This window comes from Carcharhinus amblyrhynchos, chromosome 9 (assembly GCF_965287045.1).
Source record: "Carcharhinus amblyrhynchos chromosome 9, sCarAmb.v2.hapA, whole genome shotgun sequence".
In the NCBI taxonomy this organism is placed as follows: Eukaryota; Metazoa; Chordata; class Chondrichthyes; order Carcharhiniformes; family Carcharhinidae; genus Carcharhinus; species Carcharhinus amblyrhynchos.
The window spans coordinates 33789536-33811647 of NC_137332.1; the positions used below are offsets into that span (position 1 = coordinate 33789536).

The following is a 22112-nucleotide window of genomic DNA, read 5'->3' on the forward strand; positions in this document are numbered from 1 at the left end:
AGACTCTTCCCGCTCAAAAAAGACAGTAGGACTAGGGGGCACAGCCTCAAGATGAAGGGGGGGCGGTTCAGAACGGAGTTGAGGAGGAACTTCTTCACTCAAAGGGTGGTGAATCTCTGGAATTCTCTGCCCGTTGAAGTGGTGGAGGCTGCCTCGCTAAATATTTTTAAGAAGCGGGTTGATGGGTTTTTGATAAGAGAGGGGATTAAGGGTTATGGGGAGAGGGCGGGAAAGTGGAACTGAGCCACGACAGATCAGCCATGATCTTATTGAATGGCGGGGCAGGCTCGAAGGGCCAGATGGCCTACTCCTGCTCCTATTTCTTATGTTCTTATCCTCTGTTTAAACCTTAACTACCTGAGCTGAAGTTTGCATTAAAAACTTGATTTGGTAGCAATAAAATGCTCACCCGGCTGTTTGTAGTGAATCACTCAATGTATGAATTATAGTGTCAAACTAAAATCCATATTGGGTAATATGTTTTTTACAATTAATCCACCTAAAGGAGAGATGAACAAAACTGTTATACCTGTAAGTAATGTTTGGCAGTCAAGGAACTCTTCTGGTGATGTGGATAATCTGGAAATAGTAATGTTCAGTCAGTAAAATACATTGATGTTTGAACTTCATCTGTACTATATAGGTCACTGCTCAATGTTCCCTTGAAACAAGTGATCTAAATATTTCAAATTTAGATAACAAGCTGCTTTAAAAGTGACAGTTAATTTAAGAGCAAAAGTACCTGCTTTTGATTTGTGGGGCGCAGGTTAGAAGAGCACCACATTTAACAGATTTTATTTTTAAGATTATTTTGCATCATGGGCTTCTTTGTCCAGCCTTTGAAGTTCCTTTCTTTGCATACACATACACACAACATACTTTGGCATATTCAATGTACTTAAAACTTTCAAGTACCATACCAGCAACTGTTGCTGCTTCCAATCAGGGAGCCATTTTTACCATCTGGCCTGCAGATTTTAAAAAAGCTGCAGCATCTCTCTGGTTCAGTCTGCTACATCATTATTTATTTGTAAATATGTACCATCAAGCATTTGTGCAGCCTTTGAAAGGCCCTAATCTCTGGAAACAGCACTTTTTACAACCAGTTATTCAACATATACATATTGGGTTTATATAAATAAGAAAACCTATAAATACAATGAAAAGACAATACAAATTATAAAACTATAAGTTTCTTAATGATGATTAAGAAATATTATTCAAGTATTGCTATGAAATGGAACAGTAGATTTCATTTTCAATCATATATAACTCAGTAAATAAAAAACATCCAAAGGCACTTCAGAGGAGCTATATCAGATAATGTACATTATCCAGCCACAAAGAGATACTAGGACAGAAGACCAAAAGTTTGGTCAAAGACGCAGTTTTAAGGAGCAATTTAAAAGGGGGGAAGATGGAGGAGTTTAAATAGAAAATTCTAGAGCTTAGAGCTTTGTGAATTGAAGTGCAGCTACCAGTGGTGGAAGGACAAAAAACTGAAGATATTGTTCCACCTTCTGTGAAATATTATCAATTCAACATATTGAATAATCTTAAAAAGCATCTCATTTTTCATTGTTGCTTAGATAATTAATTATGCTTGAATACATTTATTAGGAAAATATATATAAAATAAACCATCAGTATTTATCAATCCAAACATACAGCAAAGTACAGCTTTATTTGGTACATGAAGCCCCATTGTTGTAAGTCACTGTTCAGCTATGTCACATTCTGAGCACTTATGCTGAAATGCTGGCAAAACTATCTTCAAGTCTAGTGTAGACTTCACATGACTTAGAAAAGCCAATGGTTCAACTAAGTCACGATATAAACACCATCAGAAATACCGAGCTGGTCACATTAAAGGAAAACTTAACTGAACATATCCACAACCCAAACTGAGATTTTGTACAAAAAAATGGTGTTTCAAATTTATGTTTTTCTAAATTGCACTGTATTCAAATGAAAACGCAGCTTAAAAGACAGCTATTTGATGTTTTGGGTAATTGTATTTGCTTTTAGATTTTCCAAACTATTAACTTGGATAATGACTTAATGTCAACTGAAAATCTGTTCTGATGAGGACCGTGGCATGTGTTGAAATTCACTTTTCATTAAATCAAATTTAAAATGAAATTATAGAAAGATGCACACATTTTGCAGAGTAAGTAACACTTCTTTGTTTGTACATGAGCATTAATATTGCCAGCTCTTCACTGGGGCCTCAACTTGAAACCCAATGGTAGCTGTCCAAACTCATAAAAGTTTCCTTTAGCACAATGGAAGTAGGTGATGATAGTTCAGTTTGACATACTGATTTTCTCCATCAGGAGTCATTTTGATAAAAGTATCAGAAGGCAATCAACTGTTAAAGCACAGCTACTCCCCCATCACAGCGGCTAGTTATCATGTTCCCAATTTCCATCCATGTGTCAGTATGAGGATCATACACTTCAACAGAGTCCAGAGTGACTGGAGCTGAGGAATCCCGACCTGATGTTCTTCCTCCTACTGCATAAAGAAGGCCATTAACAGCAATGACCGAAACGCCAGCTCTTGCCATTTTCATAGGTGAAACCTCAAACCACTTCTCCTGGAAGAAGAACAGGGGATGGAAGGGAAAAAAGAAATCTGAATTCACCAAATCATGCAAGTTGCCTTCACTGATACGATCTACCAGTTCACCTTGGAGGGCCACTTGAGAAGCCTAGCACATCACAGTAGTGGCACAGGTCTCACTAATTTGCAAGATCATTTTAACATCATTCACAGCAGTGATGATGGTGCTAAGATCCCCAATTAATTTGTAGAGGTAATGGAGGCACAGCAAAAAAGGTAAGATACTCAATTTGAAGAACTGTATCAACACCATCCCCCAAGATGTTTTGTTTTAAAAGTTCATCAGCATCACAAATAAAGCTTAGATTGACACGTTAATGAAGTTACTTTGAAAATCCCACAGTCACCACACTCGTGTCTGTTTGAGTACACAGAGGAAATTTAGCATGGCCAATGCACCCAGCACTGTGGGTGGAAATCGGAGCTCCCGGAGAGAACACGTAGACACAGGGAGAACGTGCAAACTCCTCACAGAGAGTGACCCAAGCTGGGAATCGAACCTGGGCCCCCGGTGATATGAGGCAGCAATGTTAACCACTGTGCCATCATGTGGCCCTATGATGGTGGTAAGATGGTTGCCTTCTCATCAGTGACATCTGGATTCCCTTCCTTAAGAAACAGATTACCATCTATTCTGCACCGTTGACCAATCAAAAGCAAGAATGTTAACATAAACTGACCCATTACAAACACAATAGCCTGACCAATTAGCAGTGACATACAGACTGTATTCCCATCCTCCCCTTGATATAACTACCTTTTTCACCTGTTCCAGTCATTCTTCCAGACGACAGGCATAGTACGCTGCCTGAAACATCAAGCTCTACAATTCTTCAAAGGGTCTCTTTTATTGCAATAACTGCTCTTTTCAGGGTAAACTTTGCATGGTGTGACCATAAATCATCTTACTCAATATGACTGCTCTCACTATGAAAATCCTTAAAGAACCTTTTATAAAGTAAATTTTTATAGCAAAAATTATAAAATCACTCCACCTACCTCCTGAAGTGAATACTTCTCTGCTGTCCGCAAAGCATTCTGAGTCTCATTCCACCCTCCAACAGCATAAATGCAGTCATTCAGAGAAGCCACTCCAACATAGGCTCTTCTTGTCTTCATATCATCTAATGTTGTCCAACGCTTTGTGATAGGATTGAACATTTCAGCTGAACAGAGTTCTGACCCTGAGTCACTCAAACCTCCAACAACATAAATTAAACCTGTGAAATAATTACAGATATTTCTGACTTGTATTGTTATTTATTAGTTTCAATTTTGAGGTTTGTCAAATCTATGGAGATGTTTTTGGTGTAAGCTTTAAAGTCCTGAAATGTGAACTTCTGAACTGATGCTAGCAATCCTTGCAGGTGAGCAAACATATATGGATTGGTCTTAATTTTCTATAATAAAATTCATGTTGAATTCTTTATTGACAAATCTTACCCAGATTCATACATGAGAAATGGCCTTTTGAGTGGGAAGACTGCTGCATGACCCCACTTAGACTCAGGATAGGTAAAGATGATAATAGTAGAGAGACAGTGGAGAAGGTGGCTTGGCATCCATGTCAAAATAATGGTAGGAAGGACTATTACTTACGTGGCAAAAAACTGCAGCAGGCGACGGTGCAGAGGGACCTCAGGGTCCTTGTACATGAGTCGTAAAAACCTAGCCTGCAGGTGCAGCAGGTGGTCAGGCAGGCTAATGGGATGCTGGCCTTCATAGCGAGGGGGATTGAATATAAAAGTAGGGAGGTCTTGCTGCAGCTGTACAGGGCACTGGTGAGGCCGCAGCTGGAGTACTGTGTGCAGTTTTGGTCGCCGCACTTACGCAAGGATATTTTGGCCTTGGAGGGAGTGCAGAGGAGGTTTACTAGACTGATGCCGGAGTTGAAGGGGTTGAGCTATGAGGAGAGGCTGAATAAACTAGGCTTGTACTCATTAGAGTTTAGAAGAATGATGGGAGATCTCATTGAGACATAAGATGATGGATAGGATAGAGGTGGAGAGACTCTTCCTGCTCAGAAGGGACAGTAGGACTAGGGGGCATGGCCTCAAGATAAAGGGGAGGCGGTTTAGAACGGAGTTGAGGAGGAACTTCTTCACTCAAAGGGTGGTGAATCTCTGGAATTCTCTGCCCGTTGAAGTGGTGGAGGCTGCCTCGCTAAATATTTTTAAGACGCGGGTTGATGGGTTTTTGATAAGTGAGGGGATTAAGGGTTATGGGGAGAGGGCGGGAATGTGGAACTGAGCCACGACAGATCAGTCATGATCTTATTGAATGGTGCGGCAGGCTCAAAGGGCTAGATGGCCTACTCCTGCTCCTATTTCTTATGTTCAAAGGCTACATACAGTTGGGAAGAGTGGGGAGGGGAGGGCTGTATACCTTTGTCATAGTCACATAGGATGTTATCTGTGACTTTGATAAGAGCAATTTTGGTATTGTGGCAGGGCGGAAGGCAGATTGCTCAGGTTTATAAAATTGTACATCTACCACAAACAATCTTAATAACCACTTCAGTGAAAAAATAAATCAATGTCACGTTCTAGTAGGTAGTGCCAGACCTTGCATTTCACAACAGCCAAAGAAATACCGAGGGACAACCATGTTGCCAATAATTTCCCATTTATTGTCAGCAGGGTCAAATCTTTCCATCGTCTTCCCAATGTCTGCTCCTACCCAGCCTCCTGAAAATAATCAAAAGATGTGCACTGATTATAAATAATAAGAGCTCTGAATCCTCACTCAATCTCACAAAACTGCTCTCCTGACACACAGCGTAAACTTATTTGCAAAATCTGTATATTCATTCCTAATGTTTCCCCATATACCTCATGCATTCTGAAGGGGTCATTACTTCCACATGACTGCTCTTCTGCATTACCACGGCAAAGTTTTTAAGTCAGACTCATATAAAAAGTAATTACTCGGAAACGAAATACTTTTAAATAAAATCCAAAGACGTGCGAGTTCAGTTGATTGGGTATGCTAAATTGCCCCTTACTATCAGGGAAGTGAAGGGTAAATAAGTGGGGTTACGGGGGTAGGGCCTGGGTGGGATTGTGACTGGTGCAGACCCAGTGGGCCAAATGGCCACTTTCTCCACTGTAGGGATTTTATGATTCTATGAAAATCAGAAAAATACGACAGCTTGTTCAACTTACTGTTGGCCCTCAGGACCATTTGGCTACTTGACAATAAAACAACTAAGTCACTGGAGAAATTCCCATGTTTCTATCATTCAAAAATTGGTAATTTTTTTTCTTTTATGGTGTCATAAGCAGGCTTACAGTTGTACTGCAATGAAGATACTGTGAAAATCCCCCAGTCACCACACTTTGCACCTGTTCAGGTACACTGAGGGAGAATTTAGCATGGCTAATGCACCTAACTAGCACTTCTTTCTGACTGTGGGAGGAAACCAGAGCACCCGGAGGAAACACACGCAGACACGGGGAGAACATGCAGGCTTCGTACAGACTGTGACCCAACCTGGGAACTGAACCCGGGTCCCTGGCGCTGTGAGGCAGCAGTGCTAACCACTGTGCCAAGGTGCTGTCCAGGTCTAATACCAGCCAAGCCAGTGAGCTTTTTCAGCCATGTGTCTATTTAACATGCTTGGTGCATAGGGCTGACAAGAACTTATCCAAAACATATAAAAAAAACTTTGTTACAATGATGAAATGTTATTTAACAAAACCAAAGACCATTACATGATTGAAACACTTTTTTCCATGAGTCTTATAGGGCTAAATGCAATTTATAAGTACCAGATATATGGAATATATTTTGTAGATATTCTTACCAAGAGCATAAATAGCAGCATGACAGGCACACACAGCAAGTCCACATCGAGGGGAATTCATAGAGGCCACAGCTGCCCACTGTTTAGTAACTGGATCATATCGTTCAGCACAGTCAAAAATCATGGAATCACTTTCACCTTAAAAAAAATTGCGAGATTATCTTAAAAATGTAACAAACTAATCTTCAACCTTTGCAAGTCATCAAAAAACATAACTGTCATGCTGATTGGAAATTTTAATTCTTTTTGAACTTATTATGGTCAGTCAGTTGCTATTAAACTGGTGAGATTTAAACAACACCAAACATATTTCAAATTCCCTTAACAACCCCAAATTTTCCAAACCACCCATACCCCTGTCAACTTTCTGAGTCATGAGATTCCTGTAAATTTAAAAACTTATTGGGATTTTTCTAAAATTTAACTAATTTCCTCCCCACCTTGCCATCTAAATAAATAAACTCATGTTGTTCAGAAACTACAGCCAATCACAGCAAGAAAATAAACTGTCCTTATTAATTAAAAAAAAGGTTTGGAAATCCTAGATTTAACAGGAAAGTCTGAGGGATCACAGAGAGAAGGTACTGAAGCACCATCTGCTAAGGACCAGATTTGATGAAAAAAAGATCTTAAATATGGACAAAACAATCTTAGCAAAGCAGCCCTGTACATATTATAGTGAAGTTGAGTAGAATGTTAGAATTTGGTGTTTGTAAAACTATAAAAAATTGTGAAATGCTAAGAGGAGAAAGTATTTCACGGTCCTGTTAAAAATATTGTTTTGTTTTCCTCTACTTATCAGGTACATGCAGTATACAGACTGAAACATTGTGTCAAGACAACAGACTGTTTTTGAATTTTAACCAATCAATTTAAAATATGCATTTGAAAAACAGCAACCCATCAGATTTGAATTTGATGTTTTGGTAACCTGAGAATCAATCCTATTGTGTTGGTATGTCTTTGGGGATCTAACAGCCAGCCAGCAACTGCCTCTGCCACAGCTTAAGAGAGGGACAGAGGGAGAGAGAGAGAAAGTGAGAGGGATAGAGAGAGAGAGAAAGTGAGAGGGATAGAGAGAGAGACAGTTAGCAACTGTTCTCTGACACAACAGCAACTGCTCTCTCACTGCCACAGCTGAAGCCTTTTAGCTCAAAGATGTATCTGAATAGGACAAGTACCAAAAGAAGCCAGAAATTTCAGACAGAAGAAAGAAGAGAGAAGATTCCGGAAGACGACAAACCAGGTTGAAATCTTGAGCGTGACTAAAAATTCTATTTTTTTGGTTAATAAGTGGGAATTGTATTTATCTAAACAGCACTCCACTAGTGTTTTATTTGGTTTGTTAATAGTTTAGTTAACCTGTTTACTCTTAGTTAGGTAAATAAAGTATTACTTGGTGATTTTACAGAGAAAATCTCAGGTAGTTATTTTGATTTAACCATGAACTTGAAGGGCAGATCACACTATTCCTCACTCACTTTAACTGATGATGAGGTGAGGTACTCTTCTTTGAGTGGTTAAATGTTAGTTCTCAGAGAAGGGAATCAACCTCCCCTTTATAACAGTACGTATAGCAGAACAAAATTTAGGAACGGACAAAAAAAATCAATCAAATAAAGGTTATGACCAGTGGGATAGGAATGTAGTCAGAGCACATAGAAGTTAGACTTGTGCCATAAGTTCAGGAAAAATAAATCCACACGACCCTGGATGTAGCCACGTTATTTTCAGACATAAAAATGAAAGGCCAACCATATTTGTATTTCTCATTTTGCTCAAGAAAAAAATAAGGCTTATACTGAAGCTTTATTCAGTATAGTAGCATTAACAACAAGTGGATAAGAAATGAGACAAAATACTCCTCCACAGATCAAAGGTGACGAGAACCTTCCTCTGAAGCTCTCAATTACAAACAAGTGGGCAAGTCACAAACCATAGAGGACTGTTTAAAGTTTATTTATTAGCATCACAAGTAGGCTTACATTAACACTGCGATTAAGTTAGTGTGAAAATCCCCTAGTCACCATATTCCGGCACCTGTTCAGATACACACAGAATTTAGCATGGCCAACGCTCCTAACTAGCACATATTTCAGACTATGGGAGGAAACTGAAGCACCTGGAGGAAACCCGCTCAGATACAAGGAGAATGTGCAGGTTCTGTAACAGTCACTCAAACTGGGAATCGAACCCAGGTCCCTGATGCTGTGAAACAGCGGGTCTAACCACTGTGCCACCATTGCCCATAGATCAAAGGTGACGAGAACCTTCCTCTGAAGCTCTCAATTACAAACAAGTGGGCAAGTCACAAACCATAGAGGACTGTTTAAAGTTTATTTATTAGCATCACAAGTAGGCTTACATTAACACTGCGATTAAGTTAGTGTGAAAATCCCCTAGTCACCATATTCCGGCACCTGTTCAGATACACACAGAATTTAGCATGGCCAACGCTCCTAACTCGCACATATTTCAGACTATGGGAGGAAACTGAAGCACCTGGAGGAAACCCACTCAGATACAAGGAGAATGTGCAGGTTCTGTAACAGTCACTCAAACTGGGAATTGAACCCAGGTCCCTGATGCTGTGAAACAGCGGGTCTAACCACTGTGCCACCATTGCCCATAGATTTTATGCTCTACTAGCATAACAGCTATTTGAGGAAATAATTGTTGACACCATTGTAATTTCACTTACCACCTATTACATAGATCATCCCTTCGAGAACTGCTACACCCAGGCCACTTCGAGCCTGGTGGAGGGATGACACCATTGTCCAGTATTGACTGAATGAATCAAACCGTTCCACGCAACTGAGAGTTCTGCTATCACTCCAGCGACCCCCCTGAAGCCGCGTGTACCCACCTTGTAAAAAGAAATGATAAATCATTGCTTCAGTGGTGCCCAATCAGGTACTATGACGTAAGTATACTGTGTATGTATAAAGGTCAGTTTTTAATTAGTTAATTCATTAACTGTAACTTTACACTGGAATTCTATGAAGGACATCGGAAAAATACAATTGGGAAGCATGGCTTGGAATTTGCAGGGGTCTTAATAGTGAATTGTCGGGATTCATGCCATTACCTTCTTGAATCTAAAGTCCACTTCAGGATTTAGCACAAGCACAGAACAAACCAAAATTCATGAACTTGAGGTCTGTCATTCAGTGCTCTTCCACGGTTTACACAACATAACCCAATCACTGCCACCATTATCACCCTGGCAAAATCCCCACCTAGAGTCGACAATCAATGAAATTAATTGATCAGTTGAGAACTTCCCTTTTTTACTTGGTATCACTGTTAGAAACCTATAAAAGTTTATATTTCTTTAATCAGGCGTAACTGGGTTTTTCATGACAATCTGAGTAATAACTAATTCTCAATAAATTTCAAGGGAGTAAAGCCAGGCTGAATAGCTTCTACTTTAATGCCTGGAGTATTGCAAGTAAAACAGATGAGCTGAGGACAATGATGGACATGTGGAAATCTGATATAGTAGCCATCACAGGTACATGGTTGAAGGAAGGACAGATTGGCAACTCAACATCCTGGGATATAGGAGGAGGACACATTGCATTATTAGGTAAGGAGTCGGTTACTGTAGTAAGGAGAGGTAATATCTTGGAGGGGGCATCAAATAAAGTTTTGTGGATAGACCTTAGGAATAAAAAAGGGGCAGCCACATTGCTAAATGTTTATAATAGACCCCCAGATAGTCAGAGAGATATTGAGGAGCAAATGTGTGCTCAGTTTGTCATGGTAAAAACAATAACAATAGGGTTATTATCATAGAATCATAGAAACCCTTGAGTACAGAAAGAGGCCATTCAACCCATCAAGTCTGCACCGACCACAATCCCACCCAGATCCCACCCCCATATCTCGACGTACATACCCACTAATCCCTCTAACCTACGCATCTCAGGACACTAAGTGCAATTTTTAGCATGGCCAATCAACCTAACCCGCGCATCTTTGGACTGTGGGAGGAACCGGAGCACCCAAAGGAAACTCACGCATTCATGAGAAGAATGTGCAAACTCCACACAGAAAGTGACCCAAGCTGGGAATCGAACCCAGGTCTCTGGAGCTGTGAAGCAGCAATGCTAACCACTGTGTTACCATGCCGCCCTGATTTATATCAGGTAAATTCAACTTTCCCAACATTAACTGGGATATACGTAGCGTTAAGGGCTTGAATGAAGTAGATTTCTTGAAATGTGTACAGGAGAACTTTTTAAATCAATATGTGGAGGGTCCAACAAGGGAGGGAGCTGCAGTGGGCCTGATTCTGGGGAATGAAATCATACAGGTGGTTAAGGTGGTGGCGGAGGAGCATTTTAGTGGTAGTGATCACAACATGGTACAATTTAAGCTTGTTATGGACAAGGAAGTAGGCAAGCTGCAAAAAAAAAGCTTGGATTGGGGGAGAGTGGATTTTAATAAAATAAGACAGGAAAAGGCCAAGGTACACTGGGAACAGCTACTCATGCAAAAGTCTACAGAAGAGCAGTGGCGGGCATTCAAATAATGGTGAGGGTACAAGTCCAGCATGTTCCCTTTAGGGTGATAAGTAGGAATATCAATGGATGACCAGAGATATTCAGGATACAATGCAATGAGAAGGAAAAGAAAGGCTTTTAAAAAGTACAAGGGTGAGATGTTTAAAAAGTTCCATGATTACTAATGTTTTTCATTTCCTGATTTGCTGCCCGTGAGAATTATTTAGCATGATTAGCTGCCTAGATAGTTTACTGACCTCACTGTAGCTCAAAGACGGGAACCCCAGTGATCAAGGTTACAATCAACTGAACAAAGTAAAGTTCTCAACCTTGTGATTGCTAGATCTTTCAGAACAGCTTTCTTTAAGATCAGTGGTGATTGCTGTTGCTTCACCATGGACTGCAAATTATAGGCCGAGTTTTTTTTTATTTACCCAAAACTCCACCTAAAGTGTCACTGAAAGCGGGCTTTAAAAATACAGCCACTAGTTTTGTTGCTGAAAGGGTTTAGAATCTCTTAGATATTAATCTATGACTACAATCCTAATAAAAGAGGAGTGAAGTGAATGTGTTCTGATCATGGATGGTTATTCAGTGACAAAAAGGGCGTCTGGCCTCATAAATTAAAGGCATTGCAAACTGAAATTAAGAAGAATTTTGAAATTCAGCAAAGACTACCCAATGTTGCATTCAATTTACATGTCAATAAAGAAGACTGACATGCTGGATCTTCTTTCTTGAAAAATAGGCTAATAGATGACTTAATAAAGTCCTTGATTCATACTATCAAAATCTTTCTTAATTTTAGAGACAGCATGTTTCCTCTTATGGGGAAGAGCATAATTGGATGCCACGAATATCATATAATCTCCAAGAAATCCAACAGAAAGACTTCTTAGAACAACAATTAATGAGGGCAGGGAGTGGGTTGAAGTGAATAATATATATTATACATTAAGGGGAAGCTAGAAAAGCGAAGGAGGATGAAGGAAATTGAGAGTTATGGCGATAGATTTAAATGAAGAAAGGTGGAGACTTGAGTGGAGCATAAATGCTACCATGGACTGATTGGGCCAATTGGCCTGTTTCTGTGTTCTATAGCAACTTGGGTGAAATGAACAGTATCTCTGGGGAAGCAGAGAAGAAACTACAAATGACATTTTCAAGTATTGCAGACTCTCCTCTATTTAGCATCATAAGGATTTTTGCTTGGAAAGTAATAACAGTAGGAAATCCTGTCTTCAACTGTTGAAAATCAAACATTGCAGCAGACTTGCATCATAAACAGCCTAAGAAAATTCAGGAATTGTTCAGTAATGGATGCAAAAGGAATGGCACACAAAACATGTTAAACTACAGGGTCACTACATAATGTATTAGTTTTCAGCTGCTGTATTTCAGATCACTGCATTTGATCCCACCTGTCTTACAATTATATAAAATTTTATATCCTAATTATTGAGCAAAAGGGTGATCATCAATGTTACCCCAATTGGTAAACACGTACAACCTACCAATGGTGATGATGATGCACTTGATCTCATTGGTTTCTTTAAATGTCTAAATGCCATTTAAAATGTTTTAATGATCTAATTACAGAAAGTGCAAAAAACAAAAATATAACCTATAGCATAGAGGTACTTCCTGGCCTTCTTTCGGGGGCGAATCTTTGATGCAGGTGACAATTTGCAGAACTTGTTCTCTTTCTGAGGTTTACTGACCTCCCTGTATTCCTCCAGCAACTTCTGCAGGGCAACTCGCAGACTAAAATCAGGTATACCTGGAGGTAGGAATCAGACTCTATTGTATTTATTCCAACAAACAGATTGATATACAGCATTGTACAGAATATTCTACACCACAAAGTAAAAAACATCAGCACCATCAATAACAGGAACTAAACATTTGTGTTGGAAATAAATAGATGTAAGCTGGCATGGCACTACCTTGAGAATTGAGCATATTATTAGCTTGTTGCAATGGTTAAACTATAATAGAAACTGTTAGAGAATTTAACTAATAAAGTAGGGTGAAGTAGATTTTAATGTTAAATGGATATGGTAGACGTTTTTGATTCTCTACTTATTGGTTTTCATATTCTCAGAGAATTTAATTTGATTGAATCATAACACCGTAAAATTATATAGTTTGCACAACTCCAGGAAACAGCGCAAATTGTATGTGGATCCTTATTTTCTTATGGCGTAGTCTTTAACAGTATGATGGCTCAGTCAGGCAAATTCCCTACTGCCCGGGGCACCCCACAAAGATTAGAAGCCAGGCTCAGAAATCAGGACTGTAATGCAGAGCTGCGTCAGGACACAGAAATGGTCAGTCAGAATGGCAATCTGACTGCAACTATAGTTTTGTGAAAGACCGGACCAATACTTATGTGGCAGGTCCAGCTAAATTTCTGGTCAGAGGGAACTGGATCATTATCTGAAAAATAAACATTTGCAGGGCTAAGGGAAAAAAGCAGAGGAGCAGTGCTAAGTGAATTGTTGCTTCAGAGAGTCGACAAAGACAAGTGGGGCCTAATGCCTCCTTCTGTTCTGTAATGATTCAAGGATATCAGCCCAAGACAGAATGTTGCACAGGTCTTGCTGCATGTAGGTGCAGATAGCTTCTTAATGTGAGAAGTTGTGAATGGAACTGAGCACTGCAGTAAACATCCCCACTTCTAACCGAATGATCATAGAATCATATAATAGTTACAGTGCAGAAGGAGGCCATTCAGCTCATTGAGCCTGTACTGACAACATTCCACCCAGGCCCTATCCCTGTAACCTTATGTATTTATCCAGCCAATCCCTTTGACATTAAAAGGCAATCTAGCATGGCTAATCCACCTAACCTGCACATCTTTGGACTGTGGGGGGGAAACCAGAGCACCCAGAGGAAACCCACGCAGACTCAGGGAGAATGTGCAAGCTCCACACAGACAGGCTGAAATTGAACTTGGACCTGGCAAAGTGAAGCAGCAGTGCTGACTACTAAGCCACCATGCTGCTCAGTGGTTGGAAGGAAAGTCATTGATAAGACAGCTGAAGATGGTTGGGTCTCAGTCACTGACCTGAGGAATTCCCAAAGCAGTGTCCTGGGACCATAACTGGCATCCAACAAACACCTTCCTTTATGCTAGGGTGTGACTCCAGCCTGTGGAGTGTTTGCCACCTCCCACCCGATTCCCAGTGATTTCAATTTTAGTCAGGATCCTTGATGCCACATTTGGTCAAATGCTGCTTTGATGTCAAGAACACTCACTCTCCGGCATTCAGCTCTTTTGTCCATGTTTAGACTTAAGCCATAATGAGCTCTGGAGCTGTGTGGTCTGGAACCCAAGGTGAGCATCAAACCTACAGATTAGAAAGATCAGAGAGGGGATCTTGGTATTTCAGGAGTATATTGCAATTGACCTCCATGTTCCTGGGCTAGGAATAATTCCTGTCCTCTGAGGTCCTGCAATGAAGGAGATGATGTAAATACAGATCATTAGTTGACTGTTGTGCTCCCGATAGTCAAATAGCTTGGTTGACAGATACTCTGCATGTTCACATTACGAGCAGACATCAATAATAAACTGTTGTAGAAGAATGCAGCAGCCAGTTTGTCTACAGCAAGGTCCCACTTGTATGTAGAAGGAACATTCTGAGAAAATACTGAGGTGTTAGCAATATTAGCCTAAGAATGTGGAATACTCAAAACACTAGCGTACCTTCAATGTACTTGAACAACCTCCGTGAAGATAGCAGAGGGAATCGAACAGGATCCAGAACTTCAATCACGCACTTTTTCCTTTTGCCCATGTCTTTGAGAACCCACTCCATAGCAGCTGTGAAAACTTGATATTCATCCTCAATGTGGAGGTCTTCACTTTTTAAAATCTTAACCAGTAGGTCTTTTTCTAGTCCCATAAATTCCTCAGTTTTGCAAACTTCCAGGAAGTGCACATAAATGTAGCTTTCACTGAATTCTATAAGATCATGGCAGGCAATTTGTTCAGCAAATTGATAAATCCCTACACAGTTTGAAGGATCAACTTGTCCTTTTAAAAAATCACTGCACATGTTCACAATCTCAGTTAACTGCAACATATCTGCTGCAAGGATCACCTCTTGCACATTTTTTATGCTGACATTGATGATACCTGTTTGACATGGAGCAAAAGAAAGAAAATGCATTTAAAGCTCATACAAGAGGACTGCTTGCTTCGTTGTGAGGTTAGCTGAAACTTGTCCATGTTCACTCTAATGGGACTTCAAATTAAAGACTACAGAACCAACCACTCTGCAAAGAAACAGTTTCAACAACATAACAGGCACTGAATACACAGTCATTAGCATATTCTGGGTTTTCTCATCATTCATTCATTGGTCAGTTAGCTCAGCTCCCACTGTGAATGGTCCATTATTAATTATTTTGTTCCTGTCTAATGGAACTTTCCAAATTTATTTTTATTTGTTCTGGAACAAGATTGCTTTCATTGTGCATCCCAAGCTGACCCTGAGAAGGTGATGGTGGATGTTCTTCTTGTGAAGGTGCTCCCACAGTTGTGTTATGCAAGGGAATTCTTGGAATTAAACACAGTGATGATGAAGCAACAACATATGAATGAATTAGGATAATGACCTGGAGGCTTCATGCTCCCATTACATTATTGTTCGCTGCTTTCAGTGATCGAGTTCAGCAGGGACGAGAAGTGCTGTCCAAGTAACCTGACGGGTTACTGCAGAGTCGTAAATTTTGCATTCTACAGCTAGAGTGCACTAATGATGCATGAATTATACAACGGAGTCAAATTCCAGGAACACCAACGATTCAGACTGCTCCATCCCTGTGCTAGTGACCTTATTCAGTGTTATTGTAACTGCACCCATCTGGGCAAGCCATCAGTCAAGCTCCAGACTTCTGTCTGCTCGGTGACAGAGGGGTCAGCTGTTGAGTCAGCACCAACCCAGCCTCTAACCTGTGGTCAGTGTTGATATGCCTGGTTCAGTTAAATGCCAGGACAAGGTGCATACATGTTCGGGGGCCTTGGTTATGTTACTGCCATTGAAAGTTTGTGTGTGGGGGGGCTGGGCTTTATCACATCATTGCCTGGCATTTAGTTACATGGGGCAAATGTTATCTGACCCTTGTTAGCCCAAATATAGATGCCATTCAAAACCTGCTGCAAACTGGCATGGACTACTTCATTATCAGCAAAGTAGTAGATGGAGTTGAACAATAACATATATTTGTATAGCACCTTAAATTCGTAAAGCATCTCACAATGCTTCACAGATGTATTATAAAACAAACATATGACAGACAGCCACATAAGCAGATTTTGGGTAGCTGGCCAAAAACTTCAAAGAGGTAGGTTTTAAAGAGTATGTTAAAGAAAGAAAGTGAGATAGAGACACAGAGAGAGTTAGGGAGGAATTCCAGTGTTTATGGCCATGCTATTTCTGATTTGATGGCAAGGGAAAGGTCACTGGAGATGCAGCTGACAATAATCAGGTTGAGGACGGAGGCCTGTGGAACTTCTGCAGAGATGTGCTGTGGCTGTGGTGATCAGCTTCCAACAATTCCAACCAGCTGCCTTTGTCAGGCATGGCTGACATGGTTTTTATTTTAACCTCCACCTTCCCACCACAAATTCCCACCACCAGTCCCACAAATTCCTTTTGCTAAGTCTCTTTAATGCCTGCTTGTATTTCCCTTGATGTGGAGGATAACTAACCTCAACTCTCCTCTGACATTCAGCTTTTGCATACATTTCTTGGGACATTTGCACACGTTAACGGTTCTCAATGAACTGTTGTTTCTGAATTTTTGCATCAATGCTGGAACAAGGTCTGGAGCCGAGAGGTTTGGCAGAATGCAAAGATACACCCCAACTTCTTTGCTTTGTAACAAACCATCTTGTTAAATCGTTCTCCAGCCTCACTCCAACAATAAGGTCTTCATTACCAAGTTTAAGGCCAAATAGTTGCCGCCCCACTGCTTCCTTCCCTTTTGTCAGCCCAATGGCCTAAACTTCCTCCAAAGGTTCTCCCTTGCCCTAGCCCTGAACTCACATTATTCTCCAGTTACTCTCCAATCTCACCTCATGGCCACCAGACCCACCTTGTGTGTGTTCAACCCTACTCCCACTAAACTGCTGACCGCACAGCTTCCTTTCCTGGTCACTATGTCAGTTTATGATCCTCTCTCTTCAGGTGTTATACCTCTTTTCTCTAAAATCTGTCATCATTATGCCTCTTCGCAAATAGAAATCCTTAGCCACACAATCATTTCAAGCTACCATCCTGTCTCCAACTTCTCTTTCCTCTCCAAAGTCTTTGAGCAAGTGGACATCTCCAAAACCCATGTCCATCTTTCCTGGAACTCCATTTTTAATTTCTCCTCCTCAACAGAGTATCAAACTCCTTCTTGACCTCTCTGCAGATTTAGACGCAGTTGACCACACCATCCTCCTCCAATGCCATCCAGCTTGATGGAACTGCTCTCCCTTGGTTTCATTCTCACCTACCTGTTGTCAGCATATTACTTGGAATTATTCCCCTTCTTGCTGCCTACCATTACCTCCATTGTCTCTCAAGGATCTATCCTCTGTCCCCTGAAATTTTTCAATTACATACTGTATCTTGGTGACATTGAAAAACACAGCGTTAGTTTTCTCACGTGCTGAAGGCATCTGGCTCTGCCTCACACTCTCTCTTGTGGTCTCGCCACCTCTGCTAAATTATCAGGCTGCTTCTCTGACATTCAGTGCTAGATAAGCACTAAACATCCAACTAATCATCAGCAAGACTGAAGTTGCCGTCATAACTCAATCCCTATTAACTCCATCCCTTTCTGTGACTAAGTTGAACTGCACTGTTCACTACCTTGCTATCACACCTGACACCAAGATGAGATTCCAACCTCATATCACTCATACTGCCTATTTTCACTTCCGTAACATTGTCTGAAAGTTAGAAATAATCTATTTGGATCAAGTATGTAATCTTAAGATGATTCTTCTTGCTTTGCAACCCCGTTACGCAAAATATCAAAAACATCTTTCCAAAATAGTTGCTATACAGAGTTTTTTCAATTTAATTATCTTGAAAAAATAATTTACATTTTTAAAAGGCCTTGAAAGGTCTTCAGAAAGATCTTGAAAATCTGGTTACTCATATAATTAATATATTTATTAAATATGAGGAAGATTTCTTCTGTCTCTTTTCAAAGAGTGGGTTCAAACATAATGCCAACTCTGCATTTCTACACACAGGGAGCATTTGTTGAAGACTTGGAAAAAGACACATTAAAATATGTAAAACATGATTAAATTCAATCTATAAGTAGCAAACCAATGTGTTTGAGAACCCATGGAGCAGTGCTTTCTGATCCTTCTGTCTGACGGTTCAGCAGCCTTTATTTCAGGACACACAGTACAGGTTGTCACAAAATACACAACAGTCAGTCGAGCACATAGTGTTAACAAATTAACTTGAAATAAATTCACACCAATCTGCAATGAACAAATCCTGCTCTACTTGTGAAATCCATTTAATTTAATCCGTCCCACTCAAAAGTGATAAGATCAAATATTGAGCATGACGTGTGCCCCCATAATTGAAATGTTATCTAAACAACATTACATTTACAACAACTTTACTACCCACTCAGAATGATTGAAACTTTTGTACTCAAGGACAGCATAGCCAACACGAGGACATTTCCCTGAAAAGCATAGAAACATAAAAAACATGAGCGGGAGTAGGCCATTCAGCCCTTCAAGCTTGCTCCACCATTCATGATGATCATGGCTGATATCCCACTCAGTAGCCTGTTTCGGCTTTCTCCCATATCCTTCAACATACTGTGATAATTACTCAGTACTACATCACATCAGCAAAAATGCAAAGCTCTCTATTACATTTTGACTATGATTTTTCAAAGGCATGACAGTTTAGAAAAAGAATGCAGTGGCTCCAGCAGGAACAAATGAAATACTTGAAAGCACTTGAATAGTAACTCTGGACTCCACACTAAACAGGTTGGAGAACTTCACTTGTGCATGCATACTTTAGAGTAGCTAATTTTGAATTGCCTAGCACTATGTGGTACATTGATGCCACTATAAATACTAAAGAAATAGAGAAAAGTTCTGCAAATCTGCAAGGACAAGTTTGAGGGTGACTCAAAACTTGGCAGCATTATAAACTGTGAAGAGGACATTGTAGAACTAAGTTGCTGGAGTGGGCAGATGAAGTTCAATGCAGAGAATGTGAGGTGATGCATTTTGATTGGAAGAACGTGGAGACAATACAAAATAAGGGTAAAATTCTTAAACATCCAGGTTCCTCTGCTCCTGAATCCATTTATGTGCTTAGATCATTGAAGGTGACAGGACAAGTGGAGAGACCAGTTAGTAATACAATATCCTGGGATTTATTATTAGGAGTATAGAGTACAAGAGCAAGAAGATTATGCTGAATTTGTACAAGACACTAGTTTGACCTCAGCTGGAATACTGTGTACAGCTCAGGGCATCACACTGTGGGAAGGATGTGAACGCATTGGAAAGAGTGCAGAAAAGGTTTACAAGAAGTACAATTACCAGGTATGAGAAACTTCAGTTATGAGTATAGATTGGACAGGTTGGAAAAAAGAGGAGATTTGATAGAGATGTTCAAAATGATCAGGGGCTGAACATAGGAGAGGGAGAAACTGTACCTGCTCACAAAAGGATCAAGAGTGGAAGGGCACATATTTAAAATGATTTGTAAAAACAAACTGTGAGGTTAGAGAAAACTTTTTCACACAGTAAGTGGGTTGGATTTGGAACAGACTGCCTGGAAATGTGATGGAGGCAGGTTGAATTGAGATATTCAAGAGGGCATGAGATGATTATTTGAATATAAACAATGGGTATGGGGAAAAGATGGAGAACAGCACTAAGTCATGATGCTCATTTGGTGAGCCAATGCAGACACGATGGGCCAAATGGCCTCATTCTGTACAATTCAGTGATTGTGTGAAAGTAAAAACCAAAATTGCTGAGAACACATAACAGGCCCAGCAAACATTCTAAAGGAAAAAAGATGGATTAAACCTTTAGATGTTTAAAAGATCCCCTATTTTTCCTGAAGACAAGGAGAAAGGGCATTCCATGATGGACTATCCTACTTCAACAAAATATGCAATTATATTAATGTAGAAAAAAGTGCCAAAGTGTCTCACAGAGAATGGTTAGGCATAAAAAGTGAAGTGCAGCCAAACAAGAGACATTAGATGACCAAAAGCTTGGTTAGAAAAGTTGGTCAGAAGTTTGAAGGATTTTGCTTTCGACCTGAACTCTTGCTCTGACAGATGCTGAGGGAGCTGCTGATTATTCTTCTTCCCTCCTTCCAGCGTTTTACTGCCAATTATTTTTCCACTGGGTTTATCAACGAAGGTGGCATAGTGATGCCTCTCAACACCAGAGACCCTAGTTCGATTCCTGGCTTGGGTGACTGTGAAGTCTGCATGTTCTCCCCATGTCTGCGTGGGTTTTCTACAGGTGCTCCGGTTTCCTCCCATTGTTCCAATGACATGCCGGTTAGATGCATTGGCCTTGCTAAATTCTCCCTCAGTGTACCCAAACAGGTGCCGGATTGTGGCAAGTGGGGGATTTTTACAGTAACTTCATTGCAGTGTTAATGTAAGACTACTTGTGACACTAATTAATAAATATTGAGAGTTTACCGTGACTGTTACCTGTGTAAATGAACTCCAGCAGCAGGCGGAAGGTTTCTGCCTCGATGCCATGGATTTGAATGAGGTCTTTGCCGGCCTCCTGCATCCCTCCTGCGAACAGCACTGCGAAGTAGGGGCTGCTGGCGGCCAGAATCAGCTTGTGGACGCTGAAAAGCTGCTCCTCCACCTGCAGCTGCACGTCGCAGAACTCGGCGCGGGCCCTCATGCGGTTGATCTGGGCCAGCAGGGCCCGGGCGTGTTTATCACCGGCCCACCGTGCCGGCTCGCAGGCCGGGCTCGGCCCCGGCTTCGGATACACGCACTGAGCCATCAAATCAGCCCGTTAGCCTGGCACCGCCACACGGCCTGCTGAGGCCCCCCCGGGGGACTCACAGCCCCATCCACAACCCGCTCCTCCGACCCCCCATCAATCCTGTCACACCCTCCCCCCGCCTCATCCACTAAGCTTCCCTGCCAGGAGGAGGAATCCAGCCCCACATGGCTGCTGCCTCAGGTCGCCAGCCCCGATGGCTGGTACTGAGCACCGTCCTGGAAGGCTGGGTGAGCTGTACCCTCCGGGCCAGCTGAGTGTGCTGTGTCCACCACGAAAGCGAGAGGCGCCGACTCCTCCAGGCCAGCGGGAGGCGCTGTATTCTCAGACTCAGCTGGATGCGCTCTGTCCTCCGAGACCGCTGGAGACGCCATGCCCTCCGGAACGGCGGGAGGCGCTGTGTCCACCGGGACAATTGGAGGCGCCGTGTCCTCCGAAACAGCGGGAGGCGCTGATTTAGTCTGGCACCACCACCGAAATGACTAAAACAGATTATCCATTTTCCTTTACATCCATGTTACTATCCAAAGGACATTTTTTTATATTTTTGACAATTATAATTGTTGTTTCTCCAAGAAGCTGGAAGGGTTGGGCGGTTTGATCTTTCCATTCCGAACCAAAGTCTGTTACTATTTACGGTGTTAAAATGGAACAGTTACAGCTAACGATAGCTCCTGCTAGTCACTGTCAGTGGTTCAGAGTGTGTGGTATTAGAATGGCCTCTATCTGCACTGTAGGGATTCTGTGGAATAATGACTGACTAGTGTCAATCTTAGTGACTGCCACTTCTGGTATCTGCACATGCGCAGTTGAACACTGACATCTGGAAGTTTCTGTGATACTCCGATGTGATGTGGGTATGCCGGCGTTGGACTGGCGTAAACACTGGCCTTACCCGAAGGTCAGAGGCTGAATGCCCGTGACCACTTCAGTGGTCACAGGCATTCTCCAAGGCGGCCTTCACGACACACGACAGCGCAGAGTCGCTAAACAGAGACTGATAGCCAAGTTCCGCACACATGAGGACGGTCTCAACAGGGATCTTGGGTTCATGTCGCACTATCTGTAACCCCCGTGACTTGCCTGGGTTTGCAAAACCTCACTTACTGTACTGTCTGGAGACAAT

The 22112-nt window shown here is 41.3% G+C and overlaps 1 protein-coding gene across 1 annotated transcript; it reads right to left on the reverse strand.

Moving 5' to 3' along the window:
• Positions 1 to 339: 339 nt before the first annotated feature.
• On the reverse strand, positions 340 to 21032 carry ipp (intracisternal A particle-promoted polypeptide). The gene is made up of 8 exons (XM_080195425.1): positions 20677 to 21032; positions 14657 to 15088; positions 12566 to 12721; positions 9132 to 9299; positions 6431 to 6568; positions 5190 to 5312; positions 3625 to 3845; positions 340 to 2599 (listed from the first exon to the last, which is right to left on the reverse strand). Exons 1-8 carry the CDS (start codon positions 20984 to 20986, stop codon positions 2375 to 2377), a joined length of 1773 nt encoding a protein of 590 aa, XP_080051551.1. The 5' UTR covers positions 20987 to 21032; the 3' UTR covers positions 340 to 2374.
• Positions 21033 to 22112: the final 1080 nt, after the last annotated feature.

What these genes read in the sequence shown, in the direction of transcription:
- ipp (XM_080195425.1), bottom strand. Translation starts at nt 20,986, where the DNA reads ATGGCTCAGTGCGTGTATCCGAAGCCGGGGCCGAGCCCGGCCTGCGAG. An exon ending in GTTGTTCAAGTACATTGAAG is followed by an intron (nt 12,722 to 14,656) that starts GTACGCTAGTGT and finishes TCCTACCTCCAG; the next exon opens with GTATACCTGATTTTAGTCTG. An exon ending in TGCTGCTATTTATGCTCTTG is followed by an intron (nt 5,313 to 6,430) that starts GTAAGAATATCT and finishes GATTATTTTCAG; the next exon opens with GAGGCTGGGTAGGAGCAGAC.